The sequence below is a fragment of the Arvicola amphibius genome, chromosome 12 (genome assembly GCF_903992535.2).
Source record: "Arvicola amphibius chromosome 12, mArvAmp1.2, whole genome shotgun sequence".
Taxonomy (NCBI): Eukaryota; Metazoa; Chordata; class Mammalia; order Rodentia; family Cricetidae; genus Arvicola; species Arvicola amphibius.
In genome coordinates, this window is record NC_052058.2 from 44,472,002 (window position 1) to 44,493,940 (window position 21,939).

Here is a 21,939-nt window from a genome sequence, read left to right on the forward strand (position 1 = left end):
GGCACGGTCTCTTTCCCCACAATAACAACAGTGGCCCAGACTGAGGGTTTTCTTCACTCTTGACTGAGAGCCCTGAGCATACAAACCAAGGTCAGGCTTCCCTGTATGCCAAGAGATTCAGAGTGGACTGGTGACAGTGGGGGTGTACGGCCTGTCTGTCTGTCTGTCTGTCTGTCTGCCCATGTGCTCAAGGGCAGGCCTTTCCCGTCTTCACCGGCGACTCAATACTCTTCCGTACACTGGGTTGTCAGACAGACGGACACAGGATGGATTTGCCTCCACCGCATCTTGCACAGTCAAGGGCTAAGGTTACTTTTTGTGATGCTTTCAATGCTTAAAAAAATTATTAAGGTACATTGTGCATGAAAAAGGAATTTTCAATTCACACTTGAGCGTCAACAAGGGTTTCCCAGGCTGGAGAGATGACTTAGTGACTAAGAGTTAGTAACACACCACACACACGTGATATAGACACATATACATGTGACATACATGTGACATAGACACAAACACACCACACACATGACATAGACACACATACACGTGACACACGTGTGACATATACACACACACATGACATAGGCACATACACGATGCCGATACAAATACACCCCCCCCACACACACACCATACACACACCTTTTAATCAGGTATTCCTGGCCCCCAGGGACACCTGCCCATCCATGTGTGCCGTACGTGGCTACTCTCTCATCACAGAGTGAATATTTATGAAGGCAATTATAATTTAAAAAAAGGAAAAGAAAGAAATCTGCCACCACCTGGATTCGACGACCCATCATGGGGTAGTGAACAAATGGAGACTTCAGCCCGGCTTGGTTTTCGCCTCAATTCTGTAACTTATAGGACCATAAGCATTTGGGGGTGAGACATTCTTTCCTAGCAAACTCCTTGCTTTTGAAAGCCGGGCAGATGGTAAATGTGAGTCCCAGCTTCTTTCTTTTGTTTTGTTAATAACTGAAAGAAGCCATATGATATTACTAATGTATGGAACTCTGTACCCCCCCCACATTATATACACTCAAAACATCCTCTTTGCCCCCAAACTAAAAATAAAAGGAAAACTTGTTTTCTTTTATTGTCAAATTAAAAGCATAAACTACCCATGTCCTTGGAATGTTCTGCTTGCGTTCACGATTAGGAGTCCCGGATGTAACAGCCATGTCAGCAGCACGGCCACCTTGGGTAACTCATTTGGGGGAAATGTTGTTCCTTACTAAGAAATACTGTGCTTAATTAATTCTTGCTCCTAAGAGGTCAACCTGGGGCACCTGTTATGGCCTTAATTGGCAGCATAAATCCCAAGACCCAAGAGGAAAAGCAGGGTGACAGTTAGCAGGCTCCGGCCTTTTGGGGAGCGCGCAGTGTGCTGACCCATCACAGACTGACTGCTTCTGGTTTGATGGCTCAAGGTCTGGCCACACTAATATTAGGTTTAAAAGCCAAAATGCAGTGAGGAAAGAGACGTGGCCGCAGGTACTGTGTTCTACATTAAACAGTGTGAGATGGCCACTACCTTCTGACTGGGGAAAAAAATGCATTTCTGTGACCTCCAGGTCCTACATATTAAATCATATTCATTATGTGTCCCATCTGGAGTCCCTGCCAGCCCCCCCCCCCCCCCCCCGCACACACACCTCACAGACATTAGCACAAGGAAGTGAAATGCAATCTTTTTAATTGTACACTTCTCATTTCCATTTGTTTTTCCCTTTTACTAAAGAAAGCAGTCTGGAAGGAAGGCAGTGCCCTCTCGGTTTTCCCGGTCCCCTTCAGGCTGAGGCTTCTCACACATGGTGGCTTGGGTGATGTGAGGCTGTCCTGGGCAGAAGGCAATGGCTGGAGATCAGTCTAAAGATCACATTAGTTTGGAGGAGGGCTTACGAGGGAAAGAGGATACACTGGCTAGAGCCGGCTTTCTCTGAAGTGGCCTGCCACAAATCGCATTTGACAGGGTGGAAGTGAGCCTCATAAATATCACAGAAGATGTAGTTTATTTTTGTGTCCTCTTATCAATGTCGGTTAACTGGGTTTTAACTCAGTACAAAAAGTTCGCAGTATTTGGGGCATCGGAGGCTCTCTACTGTTCTCTGCCTACCTGACTGGCCAGCCCCATGGAATGTACAGAAATTAGGTCTTGTTCAGACGTGTGGAGGTCTCAAACACGGGTCTTAGGAGGTAATCTGAGGGGTTCGGAATGGAATTGGGAGAGTAGCTGAGCACTTTGTACAGGGTTTGAGGGCAGAAGGTGATGCTGCCCCCAGCTCTGAAGACCCCAATGGGGGTTTTCACTACTCAGCTGCTGGAGGCCACATGGCGGGGTGGACTTATGCATCCAACTCCATGCACAAATACCTGCTGGAAGCCAAGTGCGATTCTGGATTTGATCTGGGCAAGCATTCTATATAATGAAGGGCATGCAGACTGACTGGGAATCATCCATCTATGCTGCCCCCCATGATAGACTCACCTATGCAAACTCCTGGGTTCCTAAATTCTGAAGACTTACTGCAAGTTCAGGAATGGTGAAGTTCTTTGGGGCCACCCAGAGACATAGCCAGTCCACTTGGGCTTTTGAGTCTTAGACGTTTACAGAGGAGAAGGCACTAGACTAGATCCTGAGTTTCCAGCTGTAAATCCTGTCTTCTATGATTGGCCCTATTCCATCAGGTTCCTGGCACAGGTTACGAATCGTAGTGTGTGTGTGCGTGTGTGCTATTATATGTGTGTGACTGTATTATAAGTGTGTGTGTGTGTGTGTGTGTGTGTATTTTTCGGGAGGGTCTGGGTGAGGCTCTTCTCGTTCACACACAGTGCCTCACTGGTGCCTAGATAAAAGATGGAAACCACTGACCGAGCTGGGCCCAGAACTCACAGCACTTCTGCCCCAGACTCCAGAGTCATAGATGGCAGCTGGAAGCCATCATACCAGGCTTGTGTCCACTCCTATAAGGAGGCAGGCAGCCCTGCTCTCTCCCATAAAGATGTAGTGACAGAAACATGGCAAGCATAAAGTGCAGCTCTGGGCTTCCTCCTAATGGTTCATGGCAGTCATGGCCCTTTAATGGCTTACCCCAGCTCTTCCTGCCTCGGCCTCCTCCGTGTCTACTTAAAAAAAAAAAAAAAAGCCAGACAAGATACCAACACAATGAAAAGTGAAAAACAGTCTGCCTTCCTTGCCAGTTGTGAACGCATACAAGATACACGAAGATACAATAGGCTGTAAATAATTTACATCCGCACTTTTTTCCAGTCTGTAAATGAGAACACCTGAGGTGGAAGGACCAGCAGGATGCGCTTCCCTTCCCCCATTAAGATAACAAGATGGGCAGAGAGAACTCACATCGGAGCTTTTTTTGGAGCACTGTGCCGATAAAAATTAAAAATTAAAGGAAATTCTTTGAGTAAGCAAGCTCATGAAAGCCATTTGGAAATTTAAAATTACAAACGAGCTCAGGTCTCCTTTGGAAGGATTCCTGCCTGTGGGTGCCTTTTTCCTGGGAAGGAGGAAGCCTGCCTTTTGTGGGACTACCTAACATTGTCAGGGGATATGGGATGCTGGCCCAGGTGTCTTATGCAATCCTCTTATGCCTCCGGAAGCCATCTCTGGTCTTTACCACATTAGCCTCAGGGCATACTGAAAACAAACAGGTATTGGGGGTGAGATGTACAAGCTCCCATTGCAGATTTAGGATAACTCAGAACCTTGTAGTTTAAAAAACACCACGAAGAGAAGTCAAGCCATACAACTGGACTCACGTGGGAGGTTTATTGGAAGAGAAGAGAGAAGGGGCAGGAAAGAGGGCAGAGAGGAGGGGCAGAGACCAGAGACCGGTCCCTGGGGACAAGAGTGGCAGAAGAGAAGGAGGGAAGAAGGAGGGAGGGAGGGAGGGAGGGTGGGAGGGAGGGAGGGAGGGGGATAAAAGGTGGCCAAGGCATACTTTTTAAAGGGGAACACAGCGAACACACACAGGGGGTGCTCTAAGTGGCTGCAGCTGAGGATGTATCCTGTCAGGACCCCTAGGGCAGGCCAGTTCAGATGCCTGAATACTAACACAGAGATGCCTGCTTTCCTCCCTTGGGGAAGCTCTTGTCCAGGCTACAGAGCTCTATCTAGTTTCAAAAACTCCCACTGGCATCAGGAGAATTGCCTGCCTCCAAGTCCCCCAAGTCCGGAAACGGTGTTGCCTGGCGAAGCTGCATTCAGAAGTCTGCTCAGCCCTTTGCTGGTTCACGCGGTTCATGTGTGATTTATGAAGAAGCCTCGCTACACCTGCCTGTGAACGTCTCCTAATTACTCATTGGAGAAAACTGGATAGAAACATCCTTGCTGAGAATGTGTGTGTTCCAAGGAAGAAGGCCAACCATGTCCAAAGAAATGTCCGGTCTTGTTTGATCTAAAGAAAAGAATCCCCAGACTCCACAATAGGCATATGGTGCAGATACCGTAGTGTGTTTGGACTCGGGGCTCAAAAGAAGCATGCTCTTCCATGTTACCTCTTTTGCCCGTGTGGAGACCATCAGAAGTTTGAAGATGCTTCCCTGGGTCGATTAACTATAGAGAGCAAAAGTAGGGTGAAGCATCCACCCCACCTCCCCCGCCATGAACCTTCCTACCTGGGAGCAGAGACATGGCATCCTTAGAGCAGACTTTAACACCAGGGACTGCCATCCCTTGAGAAGCCACCCAAAAGCTTTGCGCAGCCGGACTGTGGGGGAAGTGGTTTGGAGGCTGGAGATAGGAAAGTGTGCAGCTTTTCACAAAAGATAGATTTACCTTCTGTCTAAAGGCAGCAATTTTTGAAGATGAAGCCGAGAGTTTAAAAATAAGGGCTCTGTCAGGGAAAATAAAACTGCTCCCCCTACATCCATTAGGTGGCCCTTAATTGCAAGCTGGAGAGCAGCCCGACTCACTGGCTGGTACCTCTTTCACGACCAGAGCTGTTTCGCTCCTGGCCTCTGCTGTGGTGAGAGGCAGCCGCTCTGTATCAGCAAGAATCAGATAGAATGGGAAGAGAAAAAAAAGCACACTTAAAAATTAATTCTGTGTGTTCTACTAAATTTTCTCTTACTAGAGGAGGATCCGTGAATGTAAAAGTGGAGGTCTTGGAAACGACAGTAGCTACAAGAGCGGGGGCTTAAGTGGGGACTCTAAGGCGCTAATTGCAGCAAGTTCACGGTATTTGAGAGAACTTTCCCCTTGCATCGGGGACCTATTTGATCTCCAATTTTGGCCTTGTGCTGACATAATGTAGCTGCATTAATGTTAAAGATCAAGAAAGGGGAGCCTGTGGGTGGAATTCCAGCCCATCTCTTTGCTAATTTGATGAGTGAGAAGGAGAGTTGGGATAAATCGCTAAATTAGCATTTCTGCTTGAATTTATGCTATCAGAGCTTCGCTGCTGGAAATATCACTTCCGTTTCCTTACAGTGAGAATGTTCTGGGGCAAGGAAGTGGGAGAGGGGACCAATTGAGAACCAGGTATAATGACACATCTCTACGAAGCTGCCATAATGAGATGCAGATTTCTGTGCTAGCCTAATAAATTAATTTACCAAGAAGAAGAAAAGGATGTTGGTGGTTGATCATTCCCTGAGTTCTGTGCTGGTCTCGCCTTTCCTATGCTAGTGATAGAGGTGCTGGTACCCTGCCTGCAAAAGGAACTGTCTTGGGGAAAGTTACACACAAGGCAGTGTCCTGTTGTGAATGTCCCAGTAGGCTGTGTGGATGGCTGGGAGCAAGATGATGGCTTACTGAGTCTGCCCCTCCTCTCTGCTGGAGCGTGAACACGTGCGACGCACAGACAAGGAGAAGAAGGACTTTGCACTGTGGACTTCCACAGATCACTAAGAAGCGGTGTTGAGAGGACTCCCTGGGTGTGCCCAGTCTACACAAGTGTCACTGGTCAAAGCCACTAGTGGCTTCGAGGGACAGGCAATGCTGTACCCTCTTACTGACCACCTCTGTGTTTGGGGCTATGACATGGGATTGATGCCTCCTTATATCCGACTGTCACACAGCATCAACATGGCTTTTCCATACAAGGGTAGATTTCCATTTTGAAAGCTGGATCTCTGGCAGTATTTTCTAGATAATCATGTGAGATTCTGCCTCACCAGAGTAGTGTTTGCTGATGGCAAAGCAGAGAGATCTCCTCCTGTTGGCTGCAAATTTGCTGAGCTTTTGAAGGCATAAACATCAATACCTAAGTTGCCTCCGTTTTCTGGCCCTCACGGTGCATCCAACTTTTTCCCTTTAGGATGGACTCACGCATAAAGGCAGGGGGGAAAAATTATACCAGAAAGACTCCAAACTGGCCTCGAAAACCCAATGCACTTGAGACGGGAGGGGGAAAAGCCTATCAAATCGTGGACAGTCATTTTTTTTCTCTACTAATTTAGGTCTTTAATGTCCTAAAACATTGTAAGTCCATCATAATTGTTGGCGTCTGTGAAAGGCTTTGACGTATGTGCTGTGTGGGGTTGCCATGGCAATGTTCAGTATCATTGAAAGTGTTAGGATAGAGCTGAGCCCTGCCTGTGCTGATGGTGGAATGCTGCATACCAGACTTGGGGATTTTAAAATCCATGCTCTTCGGCGAGGAGTTCTGAAGTGTATTAGCGTGCATTTTGACTCTGTTTCCTTCCACTCCTTCACAGTCCAGTGCAATTCACTGGGATTCACTGGGATCTGGTGCAAATGAGCTTTATGACCGATACTGGGGGCGGGGTAGGGGGGCACTCGCTAATGATTTTAGCTATGCATCTTTTTTTCCCCAATAAAATAACTGAGCATTTAAAAGCTTCAAATTCATTGGCTTCTTGCCCTGTTCTATTTAATGTAACTCTGATAATAAATTGGTAGCCATGGGATGCACTGTGGAAGAGTACTAAAGAACCGACCCATGTAATCCAGAAAACAGATGTCTTTGGTTGGTTTAAAGTAAATCCTCAAGTCCAGAAGTAAAGAACGCTCTGTGACTCCAGAGAATTTCTTCCATTTTAGAAGGTGTTTCACCCGATGCTGTGGGTTATCTTCATCTTCAAACTCTCAAGAAGCAATGGGTTCCCAGCTGTCATCTTTAGAACACGTACCCTGTTGCGCTAGAATTCTTGGGATAATCCATTTGCTGCGTCCTTGACTTTCTTTTGAAACTGTTCTGAACCTGGGTGGCTCCCAAGTATAGTCAGGGACATCCAGAGGTCACAAGTCAGTGTCTGGGCCCTCCTGGAGTTTTGCTTTGTCTCTCCAGTCTTGGGAAGAGAATTTTATTCAACTATGGAAAACTTGAGTGTGCCTGCTCTTTCCCCAGCCCTGGCTTCCCAGAGTCCCTAGGCAGGAAATAAAGCCCATAGTAAAACTTTACCAAACAACCTCGGCAAGCTCTGTCTTTCTGGCTCTTGCTGAGGTAGCGTAATTTCTCAGAGGTATCTCAAGGGAATCCAGGGGAGCCAGCGTGACTGCGGAGACTACTTAATTCTGTCTGATCCATAGTCTTTTAACGGCCATAAGGTCAAGCAGAGGAGCCCTGAGCTCAGGAGAGAGAAAGCCCAGAACACCCTGGAAACGTTTGTCTCTCTAAAGACATTCTGCAGCGTGAGCCTCCGCAGACCCTGTGAGACCAGAGGTTTACAACTCTCCCCACCGTTCAAGAACGGCCATTTCAATTAGCAGGCTAGCGTTCTTCCTTAGGCACAAACCTAGAGGACTGCTACCCATCCACTAGGTCAGGATTATAATTAAACTTTCATGAAGCTTCATCTATAACCACTGTTTTACCCAATGTCATATTTTGGGGAAACACATTTTTTTCACCTAATTTACAATATTTGATCCAATTGGATCCTCTCTCCTGACCACAGGTTTTTGTTTTGTTTTTGTATGAATTACCCACCAACCTGTTGCTCTATAGTAAATGTCATTATGTGCCTAAGCATTAGCTCTGTGCCCTATTGGGATGCTAAGACTCTGGAATTGTGAACCTTGGTTGCCACTGTTGCAAGTTCAGGCTCTTAACCAAGAGCAAAGGCCTTCTCGTAGCCAATCAGAGTGAGTTTTAATTAACTGGGGGTTTAAAGGGACTGAAAGTGATGGACCCTGGGCCCATGAAGTTGATCCCTCAGGGGCTCTCACCTGACAGGGTTCAGGGAAATGCTGCAGTCTGGCCTTCTAGAAAGATTAGTCTACATATAGAAACAGTGTTCTGCCTGAGTTGGCCGGCACAGCCTTCCTTAAAACGACTGCTTTGGATGCCTCTCAAAATGCTGATTTTCCTATGTTAAGTGTTTCACAGAAGTGTCTGGTAAGAGTGTTGGAAGGGGGCAAGCAAGACTGACATACTCAGTTCTTGGTGAGGGTGTGTGAGCCTTCCATGAGCGGCATCCCAGCTGTCTTTCTAGAAACCACTTCTGCTGCTCACGGAGCCCTTCCACCTACCGTACATCGCTGTTCATTCATGTTTACTAAATTCCCAACCTGGGACCAAGTCCTGGTAGGGAGTTATTTGCTTATTTAAAAACAAACAAACCTTCCCGAGTCCCTCCCTCTGGGGCAGCTGGGCTTCCTTCTGTGTTGTTCTGCCTTCTAGCCACAGGCAGAACCAACACTAACTGGCTGGCTTGGAGTCTTCTGTACCTTAAGTCCCTGCCCACCAGCTCAGAAGGAAATGTTCCATTTTTCTGCTCTTCCCCTCCCTCTTGCCTATTGTCTTTTCGGCTGGATGGATAGAGAGATCTTCAATTGCCTGCCTGCCCCACGTCTGCTATTAATAACCTCCTAGATGCTGTCACGAGTAAGCTTCCACCCACTGTGCGTGTTTTCTGTTTGTTTAAGGCAACATGTTTCCTGGTCTTGAAACCCCGCTTCCCAGAGTGGCCAGGAGATTATCCCACAGTCCCTTCCTGCTGGTGGCAGGTCTGGGAATAGGAACCGTTGCCTGCTGCCCTCAGCCGCCTGTGACCTGGGTGGTCACGCGACCACTCTTGGATTGAGATGGACTTGGAATCTTTTCCTTTTAGCGATGGAACAAAACACCTAAGTTTCCAGGATCTTTCCTTCCCCTTTGGACCCCGCATGGTATAGAAATTAGTTGGGCCACAGCTCAGCTCACACGCATGGGTTTGCTCTACTTCATTTCTGCAGCTGTGATAAAAAGGAACCTAGGGGACAAAGGGTTTATTTCAGCTGACAGTGCCAAGTTACAGTTCATCCCTTCAGGGAAGTCAAGAGAGCAGGCACGTAAAACAGCTAATCACATCCCACCCATAGTCAAGAATGGAGAAATGATTGCATGTACGCTTTGCGCTCCATGCATTCTCTACGCTTAGTTTAGAACCCCTCGGATAGGGAATGGTATTGCCCTCTGTGGCCTGCGTCTTCCCACATCCACTAACAATCAAGACGCCCCTGCCCAGAGATATGTCTGGTCTAGCCATTCCCTCACTGAGACCTGTTCCAAGTTCCAGGGCAGATCAAGTTAACAGTTAAAACTAACTGCCAAGTGTCCCGCACTGCTTTTGGGGTGCCATTCTCCTGACCCAGTGCTTTCTATGACTTAAAAATGGTGCCAGACTGCCTTTCTGAAAAATAAAGATTTTGCTCGATGCGTTTCTTAAACCATTATAATCTATACCATGCTCAGTGCCTTTCTTAAACTATTATATACCACAAATCTCAGCCTGATTTGTCAGCTACAAGGCTAGATACAGCTCCCTCTCTGAACGGGGCAGTGTGACATCTCACAAACAACCATGTGTGATGATTAAGCTCAAGTCAGTGATGGCCACTACCTCAGAGGAAAGATTTGCTGGCTATAGTCTTTTCTTGGCTGGCAATGACCAGCTCAGGTCTTATATGTGTATATTGGTGCCCAGATCCCAACAGCTACTTAATGAAAACAAAGTAGTTGTATTGTGAAGTCACCAACTTCCTATTTCCTGGGCAGCTTTAGGCAGCCATAATTCTGACCCCATTCCTTCAAATCCTACTCAAGTCTGAACACCCTTTCCTGTTGTCTCTTATGCGCTCCTGCCATTCACACTGTGCCCTGCCCCTGCCTGCTGATCCAGAGAGTCCTCTGGGAAAACATCTGCTACTCACAACCTACTTCTTCTCTAGGGCCCAGACCAAGCCGTGGGTCCCCTCCAACTCATTCGCATTCCCGTTGTTTTCGTTTACCCAATCGGAATTTTATTATGACCTACCATGTGCTGAACACCATGCCCATCTTTCTCATGGCCTGCTTCCTCTAAAGTTCTTACCACACTGCTTCTCAGTCTTTTAGCTGAGGCCAAGTGTCATGTTCTTACCGCATTTCCCTGTAGCATTTTTAACAGCTGTCACTTGTCGTAGTTTCTTATAGATGGTGTTAGTTGCTTGTCTGTTGCTGGGGCAAAGTACCCAGACAACAAGAAAGAAAGGGTTTGCCATGGCTTCGAGCTCCAGAAAGCTATCGTCCATTGTGATAGGGAAGCCATGATTACAGGCTGGGAAGTCGTGGCAACAGAAGCAGGAGGCTGGTCACACTGTATCTAGACTCAAAAAAGCATCCCAAGAAGGTCAGGTGGGGCTAGGCTGTGAGACCCCAAAGCCTACCCAAATGACATATGTCTTCCACCAAGGCTCAGTAAAGGTTCCAGAACCCCTCCAAACAACACCACCAGTGTTCAAATATACAAGTCCATGGGCAACATTGTATGTTCAACCCACAACACAGACTGAGAAAGAACCATTCCAGCCAGCTGATTGATGCGAAGTTTCTGAGTCAGTGAGTAGGTGAATGAACACAGAAACATCTCATGTGACTGGGAGGGTCTCCCCCATAGGGATGCAGAGATTGGCAGTGCTGGTCTTTCCAGTTAGAGAAACCTTATTTTAATTACGAAAGGCGTGTATGAGTTCTCCCATAAGGAAACAGGGTCTCCTAATAGCATTGATCACTCACCAAGCTCTTGTTATACGGGAGATGTGCTGTGGTCAATACTTAACAATATTGGTCCGAGTACGTAGGAAATTCCTAAGCCTTGCTTGTTTGTAGCCAATTCAGACTTACCTGAGGCCTTAGCAAAGGTCACAGCAGTAGCTAAGTGATAGAGTCAGAATTCAGATACACACACTCTGAACTAAAGCCTACTTCATGATTGTAGGCTAGTATCTAAATCTTAAATCAGCCTCTGTGGGAGATAGCGAACTCAGGACAGCATCCGAAAGCTAAGAGGAAAGATGTGGCCCATGGATGGGGGCTCAAGAGCCGTGGCTTTGAAGTGTTAGAGGGGAGAAGGTGGTCCAAGTTCACATGACACAATATGAACAGAGGGACCTAGTACTTCTTCCCAGGAACTTTATGGATGAGTGAGTTCAAGCTAGTTAGTCCATTGAAGGTATGTGGGTAGAGAAGGATATTTGAGTATCTTTTGTGTGTGCACTTGCAGACACTAGAAGTGAGCCAGAGCCACGTTCTTTCATAGGCGAGATAGAAATCGTCTGAGCAGGGTGTGAGCACTCTCCAGCCTAGCTAATAAATGCCCATGAGCCTTGGGTGTCCATTAAGCTCTGGCTAGTATAAAAACTACCACTCCTGCCCATTTGGGTGGAAGCTGTCTCTTTCCCTAGTCTTGTGACACTGCCCCTTCCTTGACCATCCCTGGTCTTCACTCCAATACAGCGATGCATTTGTAACCAGGATGGGCAGCTGGAGAAGTCCCAGTCAGCACATCCTGCAGGCCTTGACTGAGGAGCTGAGAGCCCAGCTGTACAAAGCTGTGGCCTGCTTAGGTCACAGGGACAGTAAGAAGGTGCCTGGCAGGGGCTTGAGAGTGCCCAGGGCAGGGCATTCTTTCTGCTATATCTAACCTCTGCTTTCTTTCTCCAGATACAACCAGCTCCTTCATCATCCCAAATTCAGCCTTTTTGATCTTTTCTTTCTAAGTGTCTTCCCTTGACTTGCTTCAAGAACCACTATATGTGGACTTCTAAATCCCATCCTTTTAAATCCAACTCCAATCATGTGAAGCCTTTCATTTCGAGTTAGACATATATGTGGTTTTCAAATCACACTGAATCTCAAGATAAGAAACATGTGTTTCTTCAGAATTCCTCAAAAAGAAAAAAAAGGCCTCCAGTAGATACTGATGGGCCCCTGATACTCATTCACGTCCCATCTCATCAGGAAATGGGGTGGCCCAGGGCTCCACGCCTTTGGTAGACTTACTATCCATGGGGCGTGAGATTCCATATTAATATTGGCTCACTGAGTCATCTATGTTTATGCTGCTGACTTCTCAAGCAAACTGGAGATAAAACAACCCCATCTTAAATAAAGTTGAAGTGGAAAGGGTCCTGGGAGCTGAGGTCTCTAACAGGGCTGAGGCTTATGCCACAACTGAGGGCAGCCATGAGGGAAGACGAAGATGTGGGTGATTCAAAACTCCGCGTGAATCACAGGCAGTCCCTGTTTACCCAGCACACTCATCAAAATACCACCCAGCGTTTGTCATAGCCAGCAAGGGCTCTGCCACGCTGAGGATAATTTCCTGAAACTAAGACCCACTGACACCTGGCAGAGCCTGATCTGGAAAAGCGAGAAGTCCTATTCAGTTTCTATCAGTGTTTGTGAGCCACACTGATGTGTAATTCGTGATATATAAAGTTCTGTAACTCTCCCTCTCATTTCCCTTGAATATCCCAGTGCTGTGCTCCACGGCCACAAAAAATTGGCTGAACTGAATATTTGGTCTTACATAAATGAAAAGGGTACCGTCTCTCCCTGCTTCTTTTGTCCCTCTACACACTAAGAGTCTCTCCTTCCATCATGTTCTTCCTGGCCAAGGAGCAATGAAAGGATTTTGTTTTGTTTTGTTTTGTTTTGTTTTGTTTTGTTTTGTTTTGTTTGTTGAGCTTCCAGGACCTCTGGGAACAAATGGTGCAGCACAGAGTTCTGATACAGAACACACATTTCACCCGTTCTAGGACCCTTGTAACCTGTTGTTTTAGATTCTGAGCATTTGTGTAGCATCAGAGGTAAAAACAAACAAACAAATAAATAAACAAACCATGTTTTCTTGGAAAATGTATGTGTCTGGACTACTGACATCATGCCAATCTTAAACCAGATTTCCAGGCCTTTACAGTTAAACCATGCCAGTAACAATGGGTTTGTGTAGACTCTAGAATCCTAGGGCCCACGTGTGAAAATCCCCAACAGCGCGCACTCCATGAGTGCTGTTGGCTCATGAGTTGAACATTGGAAGTTGTTAGTCGGGCTCCCGCCGTGGTAATTGACTGCAGGCAAGGTTGTGCTCACACGGGGAGACTTGTGCTCCGCTCAACAGATTTCCTACATTCAGGAGAATGGCTGCCGAGCGGTGGTAAATCCCACAGCAACTGGCAGGTAGAGCGCCACACTTTTAATACGAGAGCAACAGTTCTCTGTCAGGCAAATAGAAGAGAGCGAAGACGGCAGGCCAGTGTTTATCGCCTGCTACTTCCTCGGTGTTGATTACAACAAGCAGCACCCCATTAACCATGTCTGCAGAGAGGTCTGGTAGTAACTGGGGGTGGGGACAGAGACAGGAGGCCCCTGCTTTCCAGCCTAGAGTCAGCTTCGTTTTGTGAGTGTTTTACACAACTCAGGATACACTGCTGCTTTACTCAAAGTATTCTCCGGAAGTTAAAAAGTTCAGCAAACAGATATAAATAAAATAAAATACAAATTTCATGTAATTTATTAATGAGAGAGGAGATGGCAAAGCTGGTTGGAAGGACGACTTGGGGGCAATGTGGATGGGCAGTGGGTGAGGAAGTAGACAGGCAATGGTGGCAGCCACATACATATACATGATGTAGCAAAAAAGAAACAATTGCCAAATTAGATGCAGGGCTCATGTTGTCCCCCACAAGGCAATAAAACAATATCCCTAAGGATTGGTTTTCCTTGGCCAGACGTTCTCCATGCTTAAACCAGACTCGTGAAAGCTTACCCACTTTCCATAACCTCTCTAGAGAAAAGTGTCTGCTGTGCTGGACAGGGCCATTCTGCTGTGACATTCATGAGCAGAAACCTGTCTTTCTGTTTGGGGTATTAAGCATTCACTTTGTGGATTAAGCCATTATCTTAATGGCTAGGATATGGCGTGAAATTGCGAAAACACCCTGTAGAAGACTTCACAGGTATTCCTAACCCTTGCATGATGTTTATAGTGTGTTTGGCAAACATGATGCCTCACACACTGGCTTCCTTGGTAGTGGATTCCCTGAAGTTGTTTCAGCCAGTCGAAGAACTAGGTAGGCTAGCTGAGCCAGTGTGGGCTCGCGCTTTGTCTTGGGGTTTTCCAAGCAAATCAGCTTGGTATTTGTTTTAGTAAGACATTAACAGTCATCTCTAGTTTTGACTAAAAGGGCCTTTGGCGCTTACCAAAGAAAGAGGCCAAAGGGTGTCAGGATCCTGTGAGTGCTGGGCACAGAGCCTCTGTCCCTTATATGAGCAAAAATCACTCTTAGCTCCCAAGGCATTTCTCTGAATCTGGGGTTTGGGGCTTTTGCAGAGGTCCCTTTATCAGCAGACAGAGCCCAAGATGCATCCCGACCTGGGTTTTGGTCTCTCGTGTTTGTTTATCTGCTCATCTTCTTGCTTTCAGGGCTTTTTCCGCCGGAGCATTCAGAAGAACATGATCTACACTTGCCACCGAGATAAGAGCTGTGTCATTAACAAAGTCACCAGGAATCGATGCCAGTACTGCCGCCTGCAGAAGTGCTTTGAAGTGGGAATGTCCAAAGAGTGTAAGTGGAATCTCAAACAGGAGGGATTCCCCCCCCCCACCTTATCTATAAATATGTTTGCTCAGCTTCTAAGATCAAATCATAAACAGTGTTAACACGCGACATTCTGATGGGGCACTAATGGCATGCTGCCATGGCCAGGTATAAACAGAGATGGCATGAAAATATGAGAGCCGGGAAGATCTACTGATCAAGCTTGAATGGCTGTTGATGAAAACGAGGTCTTAGGTGTTGTGGCTGCAGATCCCAGAAGGCTTCCTGACTGGGTAGGGCTCCAGAGGTACAGTCAGTACGGCCAAGCATGCCTTCTATGCCCTCATCCTGACACTGGCAATAAGGGCCTTTGTAGCATGGGGATGAATGAGATGAGAAGCCAGGATACTCATGGCTGTACGAATTGTCTGTGTGTAGATGGGAGACATGGTATACGTTTGTTCTAGAAAGAATGTTTGGGCATTAGGGACACTGACATTTTTCTCATGTCAGATTAGCTTTTCTCTTCTAAGCCATAACTTCCTAACAAGAACAAAAATATTTAAGTAAACTAAAAACTGCTTATTGGGCCATAGACATCTGTTAATAGAGAGTTGACTGGCTTTGCATTGATATAAACGGATGTCATACATACAGAGTTTTTCATTATATTTTCTCCTTGATGCTTTTACACAGAAAGGGATAGGGTGGTGAGTGGCTTAGCCAACAGGCCTAAAACATCATAAAGATGTGTTCCAGGTAAATGGCTTGGGTAGCAAGCTGAAAAAAAAAACCATAGCGGTTGTCCCAGGTGAATAGCCCGGGCAGCAGGCCTAACATGTCTCAGGGGTGTGTCTCAGGTGAGACGTGAATGACATTGCCACTTTTCCATTCATTCCATCACCTCAGGCTGTGTTGGAGGCTCACTGTAGAGGAGTCACTAGGCAAGGTGAGATGCCTTTGTCCTCCAAGAGCATGGAACAAGAAGCCGGGAACCCACCCATGATTTTACTGTGCTTTAGAAGAGTTGTGTTGTGAACTAAAAGTTTTTGTTAAAGGTTAGATCTTGGAAATACAGCCCTAAGAAAAAGGCTGGGCTGAGGAGAGAGCCCCGGTGGCTAGCAGCACTGTTCCAAGGATGCTTGGCTTCTTCTGCTACCAATGCCAGGAACTGCAGTGGCTCAGGAGCCATGCACACACTTCTTAATACTGATCCTATGCCTTCCCCTTCCTCATTGCTTGGGTTTCTAGTCTTCAGGATTGGGATTGACACAGTTAATCTCATGCCAGCTGGCTGTCCATCCCGAGCCACAGTGCTCAGTTCACTGCATGTACCTAGGCCAGTCTCAAGAGGGATAATTCAAAACTCTCGGGACAGATATGCTGTCCTATGCAATGCATGCGGACCAGAAAGCTTGTAGGCGCAATGAGAAGCCATCTGCAGGACAGGACAATGGGCCTTCTAGTGGAAAAGCAGGTGACAGAAAGCAAGCTCTTGACAGCAGCCCTGAACTGCAGGGCCTGCCAACTCTATGACCTCTGCCTCCACAGGATGTAATTATGTTTCCCAAGAGTTACCCGTTGTGGCCCTTGGAGCTAAAGGCCTCTTCATATAGAGAGTCCCCAGGAACAAGCATGGGCTAGGCAGCCGGAGAGAAGGGTTGGGTGTGGACCACTCCCCTCTGGGCAGCTCTGTCTTCAGAGAAGAGATCAGGTGGCTACTCATTACCCAGACACTTGATCTGTCCAAACTCCTGAGCTGGGGGTTACTAGAGAGCAAGAAAAGTGGAGCCGTGATGCGGATGTTCATTTAGCTTAGGGCTGACCTTTCACCCCTTCACCCCTGCTGGGAAAAGCCTGATGATCTGAACGGCCATCCATGTTATTTACAGAGGTGACGCCAGGGGTGTCACCTGATGTTCTGGTTTTGTTTTGTTTTTTTGTTTTTTTTTTCTTTTTTTTGGTTCAACACCCATGCCATGTTATTTACCTGGGTGACACTTGGCAGGTCACCTGATGACTCAGTTTTGGTCTTGTCGCCATGGAGGTCACATGTGTTTCTGTGGGAGAATGTTAACTCAGACTACGATTATAAATGCGTAAGTCAGATGTGAACTTGGGAAGAATCAATAGTTTCGTATTTATTTTGTGTTTGCTGAAGACTTTGTTTCCCGCTTGGAAACCTGTATCCGCCTTCCCTGTCAAAACTGGCAGCTTCGCTGGCAATTAAAAAAAATAATAATGTTTACACCCACAGGAAAACCCCAGCTTCAACTCTCAAGGAACTTATCATCTTAATTAGATTTAAAAATACAGACACGGGAAGAAAATGGGATCATTATGTCCAACCACACAAAAATAAATATGTTTTTCCTAGAAGGAAATTGGAGAGGAAGTAAGTACTTGGAATACAGAAATTGAGAGTCTGATAGAGTATTTTTAAAGCTGAAACAGAAGCAGAAGGAAGCAGACAAACATGAGAGCTGTAATCAGTTATCCCACACCATACATAATGAAGAGGATCCTGGGAGTAACAGAAGCTTCTGGAATGTTAGAACTGAAAAAGGATCTTGGGGATTGGTTTCATTTGCTTGACACCTAAGCGCACCAACACCCAGAAGGACCGGCAGGTCATGCCAGCAATCCCTTCCTGTGGAAAGAGAACGCCAGGTCCAGTCTGCCTCTTTTCCTAACCCCATTTCTTAGCAACTTTGTTACTCCGGTTCCAGCCATGGAGCTTGCGGATTTGTTAGAGCAGGGGAAGTGCCTGGGATATGGCCAGTGTCCCCCAAGGGTGTGGAACAAAAAAAAGCCAGGTACCCCAACTGTTGCAAGAGCTGTCAATGAGCTGAGAGATTTGGATTTGGTGTGTAGAAATAGAATAAAGGGGAACGGGGAGAAGCCCAAGCCTGAATGTCACTTAGATGAAAGTGACAGAGAGACTTAGCTGACAATCAGCCACATCACTGAGAGTCCACAGGAGTCACCGGCTCATGGGGCTTGGGCTATTTTTCCTTCATCCTATAGCAGTATGCTGCTGTCACCTTCCTGGGTGGGAAGCTGCTCCCTGTGGCTGACAAAGATAGTCACCAGCAGCTCCAGGCTTGCCTTCCTGGAGGATGGGGGGAGGAGGAGGGAGGAGGGAGAAAGGAAAGGAGACAGAGACAGAGAGAAAGACTTGGGTCATGATCATTTCACCACAAGCTATGCAGGGTCTTGTTATTCTGATTTGAGTCATATACTCCTTTGGGAACACATGGTTGTCTGCTGTCTTTGTGTCCTATGCGGCCCCTCAAGCCTAAGGCTGAGGTTTACTCTACGCAAATAACTGGTCCAAAAGCATGAAGAAGCTATCCCTTAGCATGTAATCAAAAAGATAGGAGTGATCAATATAGCTCAATGGAACACCCCTTGTCTTGTATGCCTGAGACGCTGGATTCATCCCCAGAACTGACATGACATCAAGTCTCAATAGACACAAATTCCATAGTGCTGATCCCAGGCCATCCTTCAGTTTTTCTCATTTTATTTCTTCTTTATTTTCCATATATATAGCTAAGATGATCTTAAGCTCAAGACCTTCCCTCCTCTGTCTATCTTCTGAGTGCTCACATGTCACCCATGCCTGCTCTTCTTCATTCTTTATGTTTGATGGGAACCAGAGAAATCTAAGAAGCATGTCACAGTGGCAGCTAATTCATAGGCAGTTTTCTACATGACGGATATTGCATTAACTGCTTTTTATTTCCTAGCAAAAAATTAGTTATGCAAAATGATGAGTTTCATAATAACATTTTTTTTCTGAATGCACCCTATACTTTGCTTATAGTCACACACACACACACACACACACACTGCATTCTCTTGTCCCTAGTCTCCCTCCTACTGGTTTGTTCGCTTTCTCTTCCCACAGAGTCTCCCTTTGGGCTGGAGAGATGGCCTAGTGGTTGACACTGAGAAAACTGTTCTTATGAAGGACCCAAGTTCAGTACCCAGCACCTCTATCAGGGTGGCTCACCAACACTTGGAACTCTAGCCGCAGGTGTTCCAGTGTCTTCTTTTGGCCTCCACCGGCACCAGTACTCATGAGGGCAAACCTACTCTCAGCCATACGCGTATGATTTTAAATGTAAAAAATAAATTTTAAGTAGCATCCATTTTACCTTTATGCCATAGATAGGTAGGTAAGAAGATAGATAGATAGATAGATAGATAGATAGATAGATAGATAGATAGATAGATAGATACATACATACATACATACATACATAGATGATAGATACATAGATGATAGATAGATAGATAGATATAGATAGATACATAGATACATAGATGATAGATACATAGATGATAGATACATAGATACATAGATGATAGATAGATAGATAGATAGATAGATAGATATAGATAGATACATAGATACATAGATGATAGATACATAGATGATAGATACATAGATACATAGATGATAGATACATAGATGATAGATACATAGATGATAGATACATAGATAGATAGATAGATAGATAGATAGATAGATAGATAGATAGATAGATAGATAGAGATAAAGAGAAAATATAGTTATGGTTGTATTTTCTGAGTCTGGTTTATTCTGATAAACATGATGATGTCCAATTTCATCTATTTTCCTACAGGTGATATGATTTCATTCTTTATGACTGAATAAAGCTCTATTGTTTGCATAAACCCCACCCTTTTATCCAGCTATCTGCTCATCTGCTGATGGGCACCGAGGCTGCTGTGTATTTCAGATACTGTAAATTACTCTTCTATTTTGCTGCTCCTCGCCATAGGCCTAGGAGATGCGTTGCTTAGAACCCTCCCCTCCTTTTTCATTCTTTGTGGCAGCTGAGACTCAGAGGAGTTCATTGTTGTGCTCAGGGTAGCACGACTGACAGGAACAGCGCTGGGATATAGAAGGATGTTTTACATTTTATTTATATATCTGCGTATGTGTGTATGTGTGTGTGTGCGTGTGTGTGCTCGTACATGCGCACATGCACACCTATTATGGCCCATGAGCAGAGGTCAGGGTACAGTTAGTAGGGCGTCAGCCCTCTCCTTTGCCGTGTAGGTACCAGAGATCAACCTCAGGCTGTCAAGCTCAGCAGCTAGCACCTTTACCCCGGAGCCCTCTCGCTGGCCCTAGCAGAAGTCGCTTGATTATAAAGTCTGTATTCAAACTGAAATATATACTGCATGCCATAAAAGGCAGCTTTTAAAACTCTGAATTACTTTTTCTCCTCTGTTTTATTGCCGGTGGTTAATAAAACAATCAGCACACTGCTTGTTCTATATTAGAGATGTATTCCCTAGAACACCATGTGAAAATTTAATTCTGATAGATCAAATTTGATTTTAAATGTGTAAAGGGATTTGCTAGTAAAACGTACTCCTCCGCGGTCCACTGAAGCACCGGGGTTGTGTCTACAGCCTTCTCGTGGTAAATGCTGGAGGGTCTTGTAATTTCCAAGGGCTTTGCAGGCTGAGGGAGGCCTCTCTGCAGCCATCGGCGGGAGCCCGGTGTTTGAGAGTGCTGTGGGGGAGCGAGCGCAATCAGTTTGAGCAGTCACTCATTCCAACAGTGCTGCAAACCAGTTACGAAGCCTCAGAGAAGAAGCCACTGCAGCAAAGCGACACCACACGGAAGGAAGAGCTCCTGGTGGGCTCAGAGGGACTCCGAGGCCCTGCCTTAAGTTAAAACGAGAAATATAGAGAAAGCATACACACCAGGGTCTTCCCCCATCCCTAGCACCACTGTAAAACTTGCCAGCCTGGGCTACTTAGCTATTAATATATAGTGATTTCTGGGTTAGCCTGGCACGCTGTGTGAGGCCCTGTCAGAAAGGCAAACAGTGAGGGAAGGATGGCCGGAAAGAGAAGTCAGAGAAGCTTCAGCTCTGGAGAAGCAGTAATTTAGCCACCATGGTGACACACGCAACAAGACACTGCCCTTGCAGAACAAGCTTGACCGGTAGGCTGCTCACATAAGTCCAAGGGGATCGCTCAGAGCTTTAAGCCGAAGCTTTTATTTTCATTTATGTATTTATGTTTAAGGAAACGACTGTATAGCCCAGGTCCTTTACTCTTTTTGTACATTAGGCCTGGAATCCATATGGAACGGGGTCCAGCACTCAGGCTCCTCCTGACAGGCCTCACAAAGAGTACTTCTCTGGGTGGAGCAGACTGGCGCTTCAGCTGAACCCAGGCAACCTCTCTTTGGCTTCTGTTTTTTCCTAATCAATTTCTTCACAAGCTTCAGGAAGCGTCCTGGGCGCTTAGAGTGATTGATGTGCTCAGTCCATTCCTTAATTCTCTTGGCAACAGTCTGGCCCTTAGCTTACTTGTTTACAATGATGCCCATGGCATGCTGGGTGACATTGCGGACTCTTCCGGGTTTGCCGTGGTAACACTTTTGGGACATTCCTTTTTGAACAGTGCCCATTCCCTTGATATTTGCAATGTCACCCTTCTCGTAGATTTGCATGTACATGGCCAAAGGAACAACTCCATGTGTCTTGAAGGCCTGCAGAACATCCAGCGAGTGCCCTGTCCCTTTCCCTTTGTGTCAGTCTTTTTGTCGAGCTACAGGAGGCTGGCTGCCACAGCCGAGCAAAGGTTTTATTTTTTACAGTCTGAACCTTTTAAGAACTTAAAATTTTAGAAGATGTTTTTGGATATGTAGGCCATGATATCTTACAAGCTGTCAAGATGGCATCATGTAGCTGAGGGAAGCGTGAGCAAGAGATTTTGGTCATCGCCCACTGGCACCCGCATGCCGTGATAGGCCAGCTACTCTAAGTGGCTGGCCCAGTGCTCTCCTGTGCCACGTACAGCCACTCTGTCACCTCAGCTTGTCCTTCTTCCCACAGACACAGGCTCCACCCATGCCGACCTATGCTGCACTATATACCTGAGCCTGCTTTAGCTCAATTCCTCCTCCCATTGACCTTCAACCTGTGGTTGTCCTTCCTCTTGGAAGATACCCTGAGCTTATCCCATACCTTCCCATAGTGCTTTGCACACACCTCCACAACCCATATACTTACTGTATTTTTGTGCAAGGTTCCCACTTTGTCTATAAACTCTGGAAAATGGCTACAACCAAGTGAAGTTCGTACGCATCCAGAATATAATCGCCCCCGATTTTT

General features: G+C 46.2%; 1 protein-coding gene across 4 annotated transcripts in view; it reads left to right on the forward strand.

Annotated features, from left to right (window-relative positions):
- Rarb (retinoic acid receptor beta) overlaps nt 1-21,939 on the forward strand; it is a 459,458-nt gene that overhangs the window by 367,850 nt on the left and 69,669 nt on the right. For all 4 annotated transcript variants that reach the window (XM_038349069.1, XM_038349070.1, XM_038349072.1 and 1 more), the window contains one exon: nt 14,653-14,794. In XM_038349069.1, the coding sequence (XP_038204997.1) occupies nt 14,653-14,794 (142 nt within the window). The remainder of the gene's footprint in view (nt 1-14,652; nt 14,795-21,939) is intronic.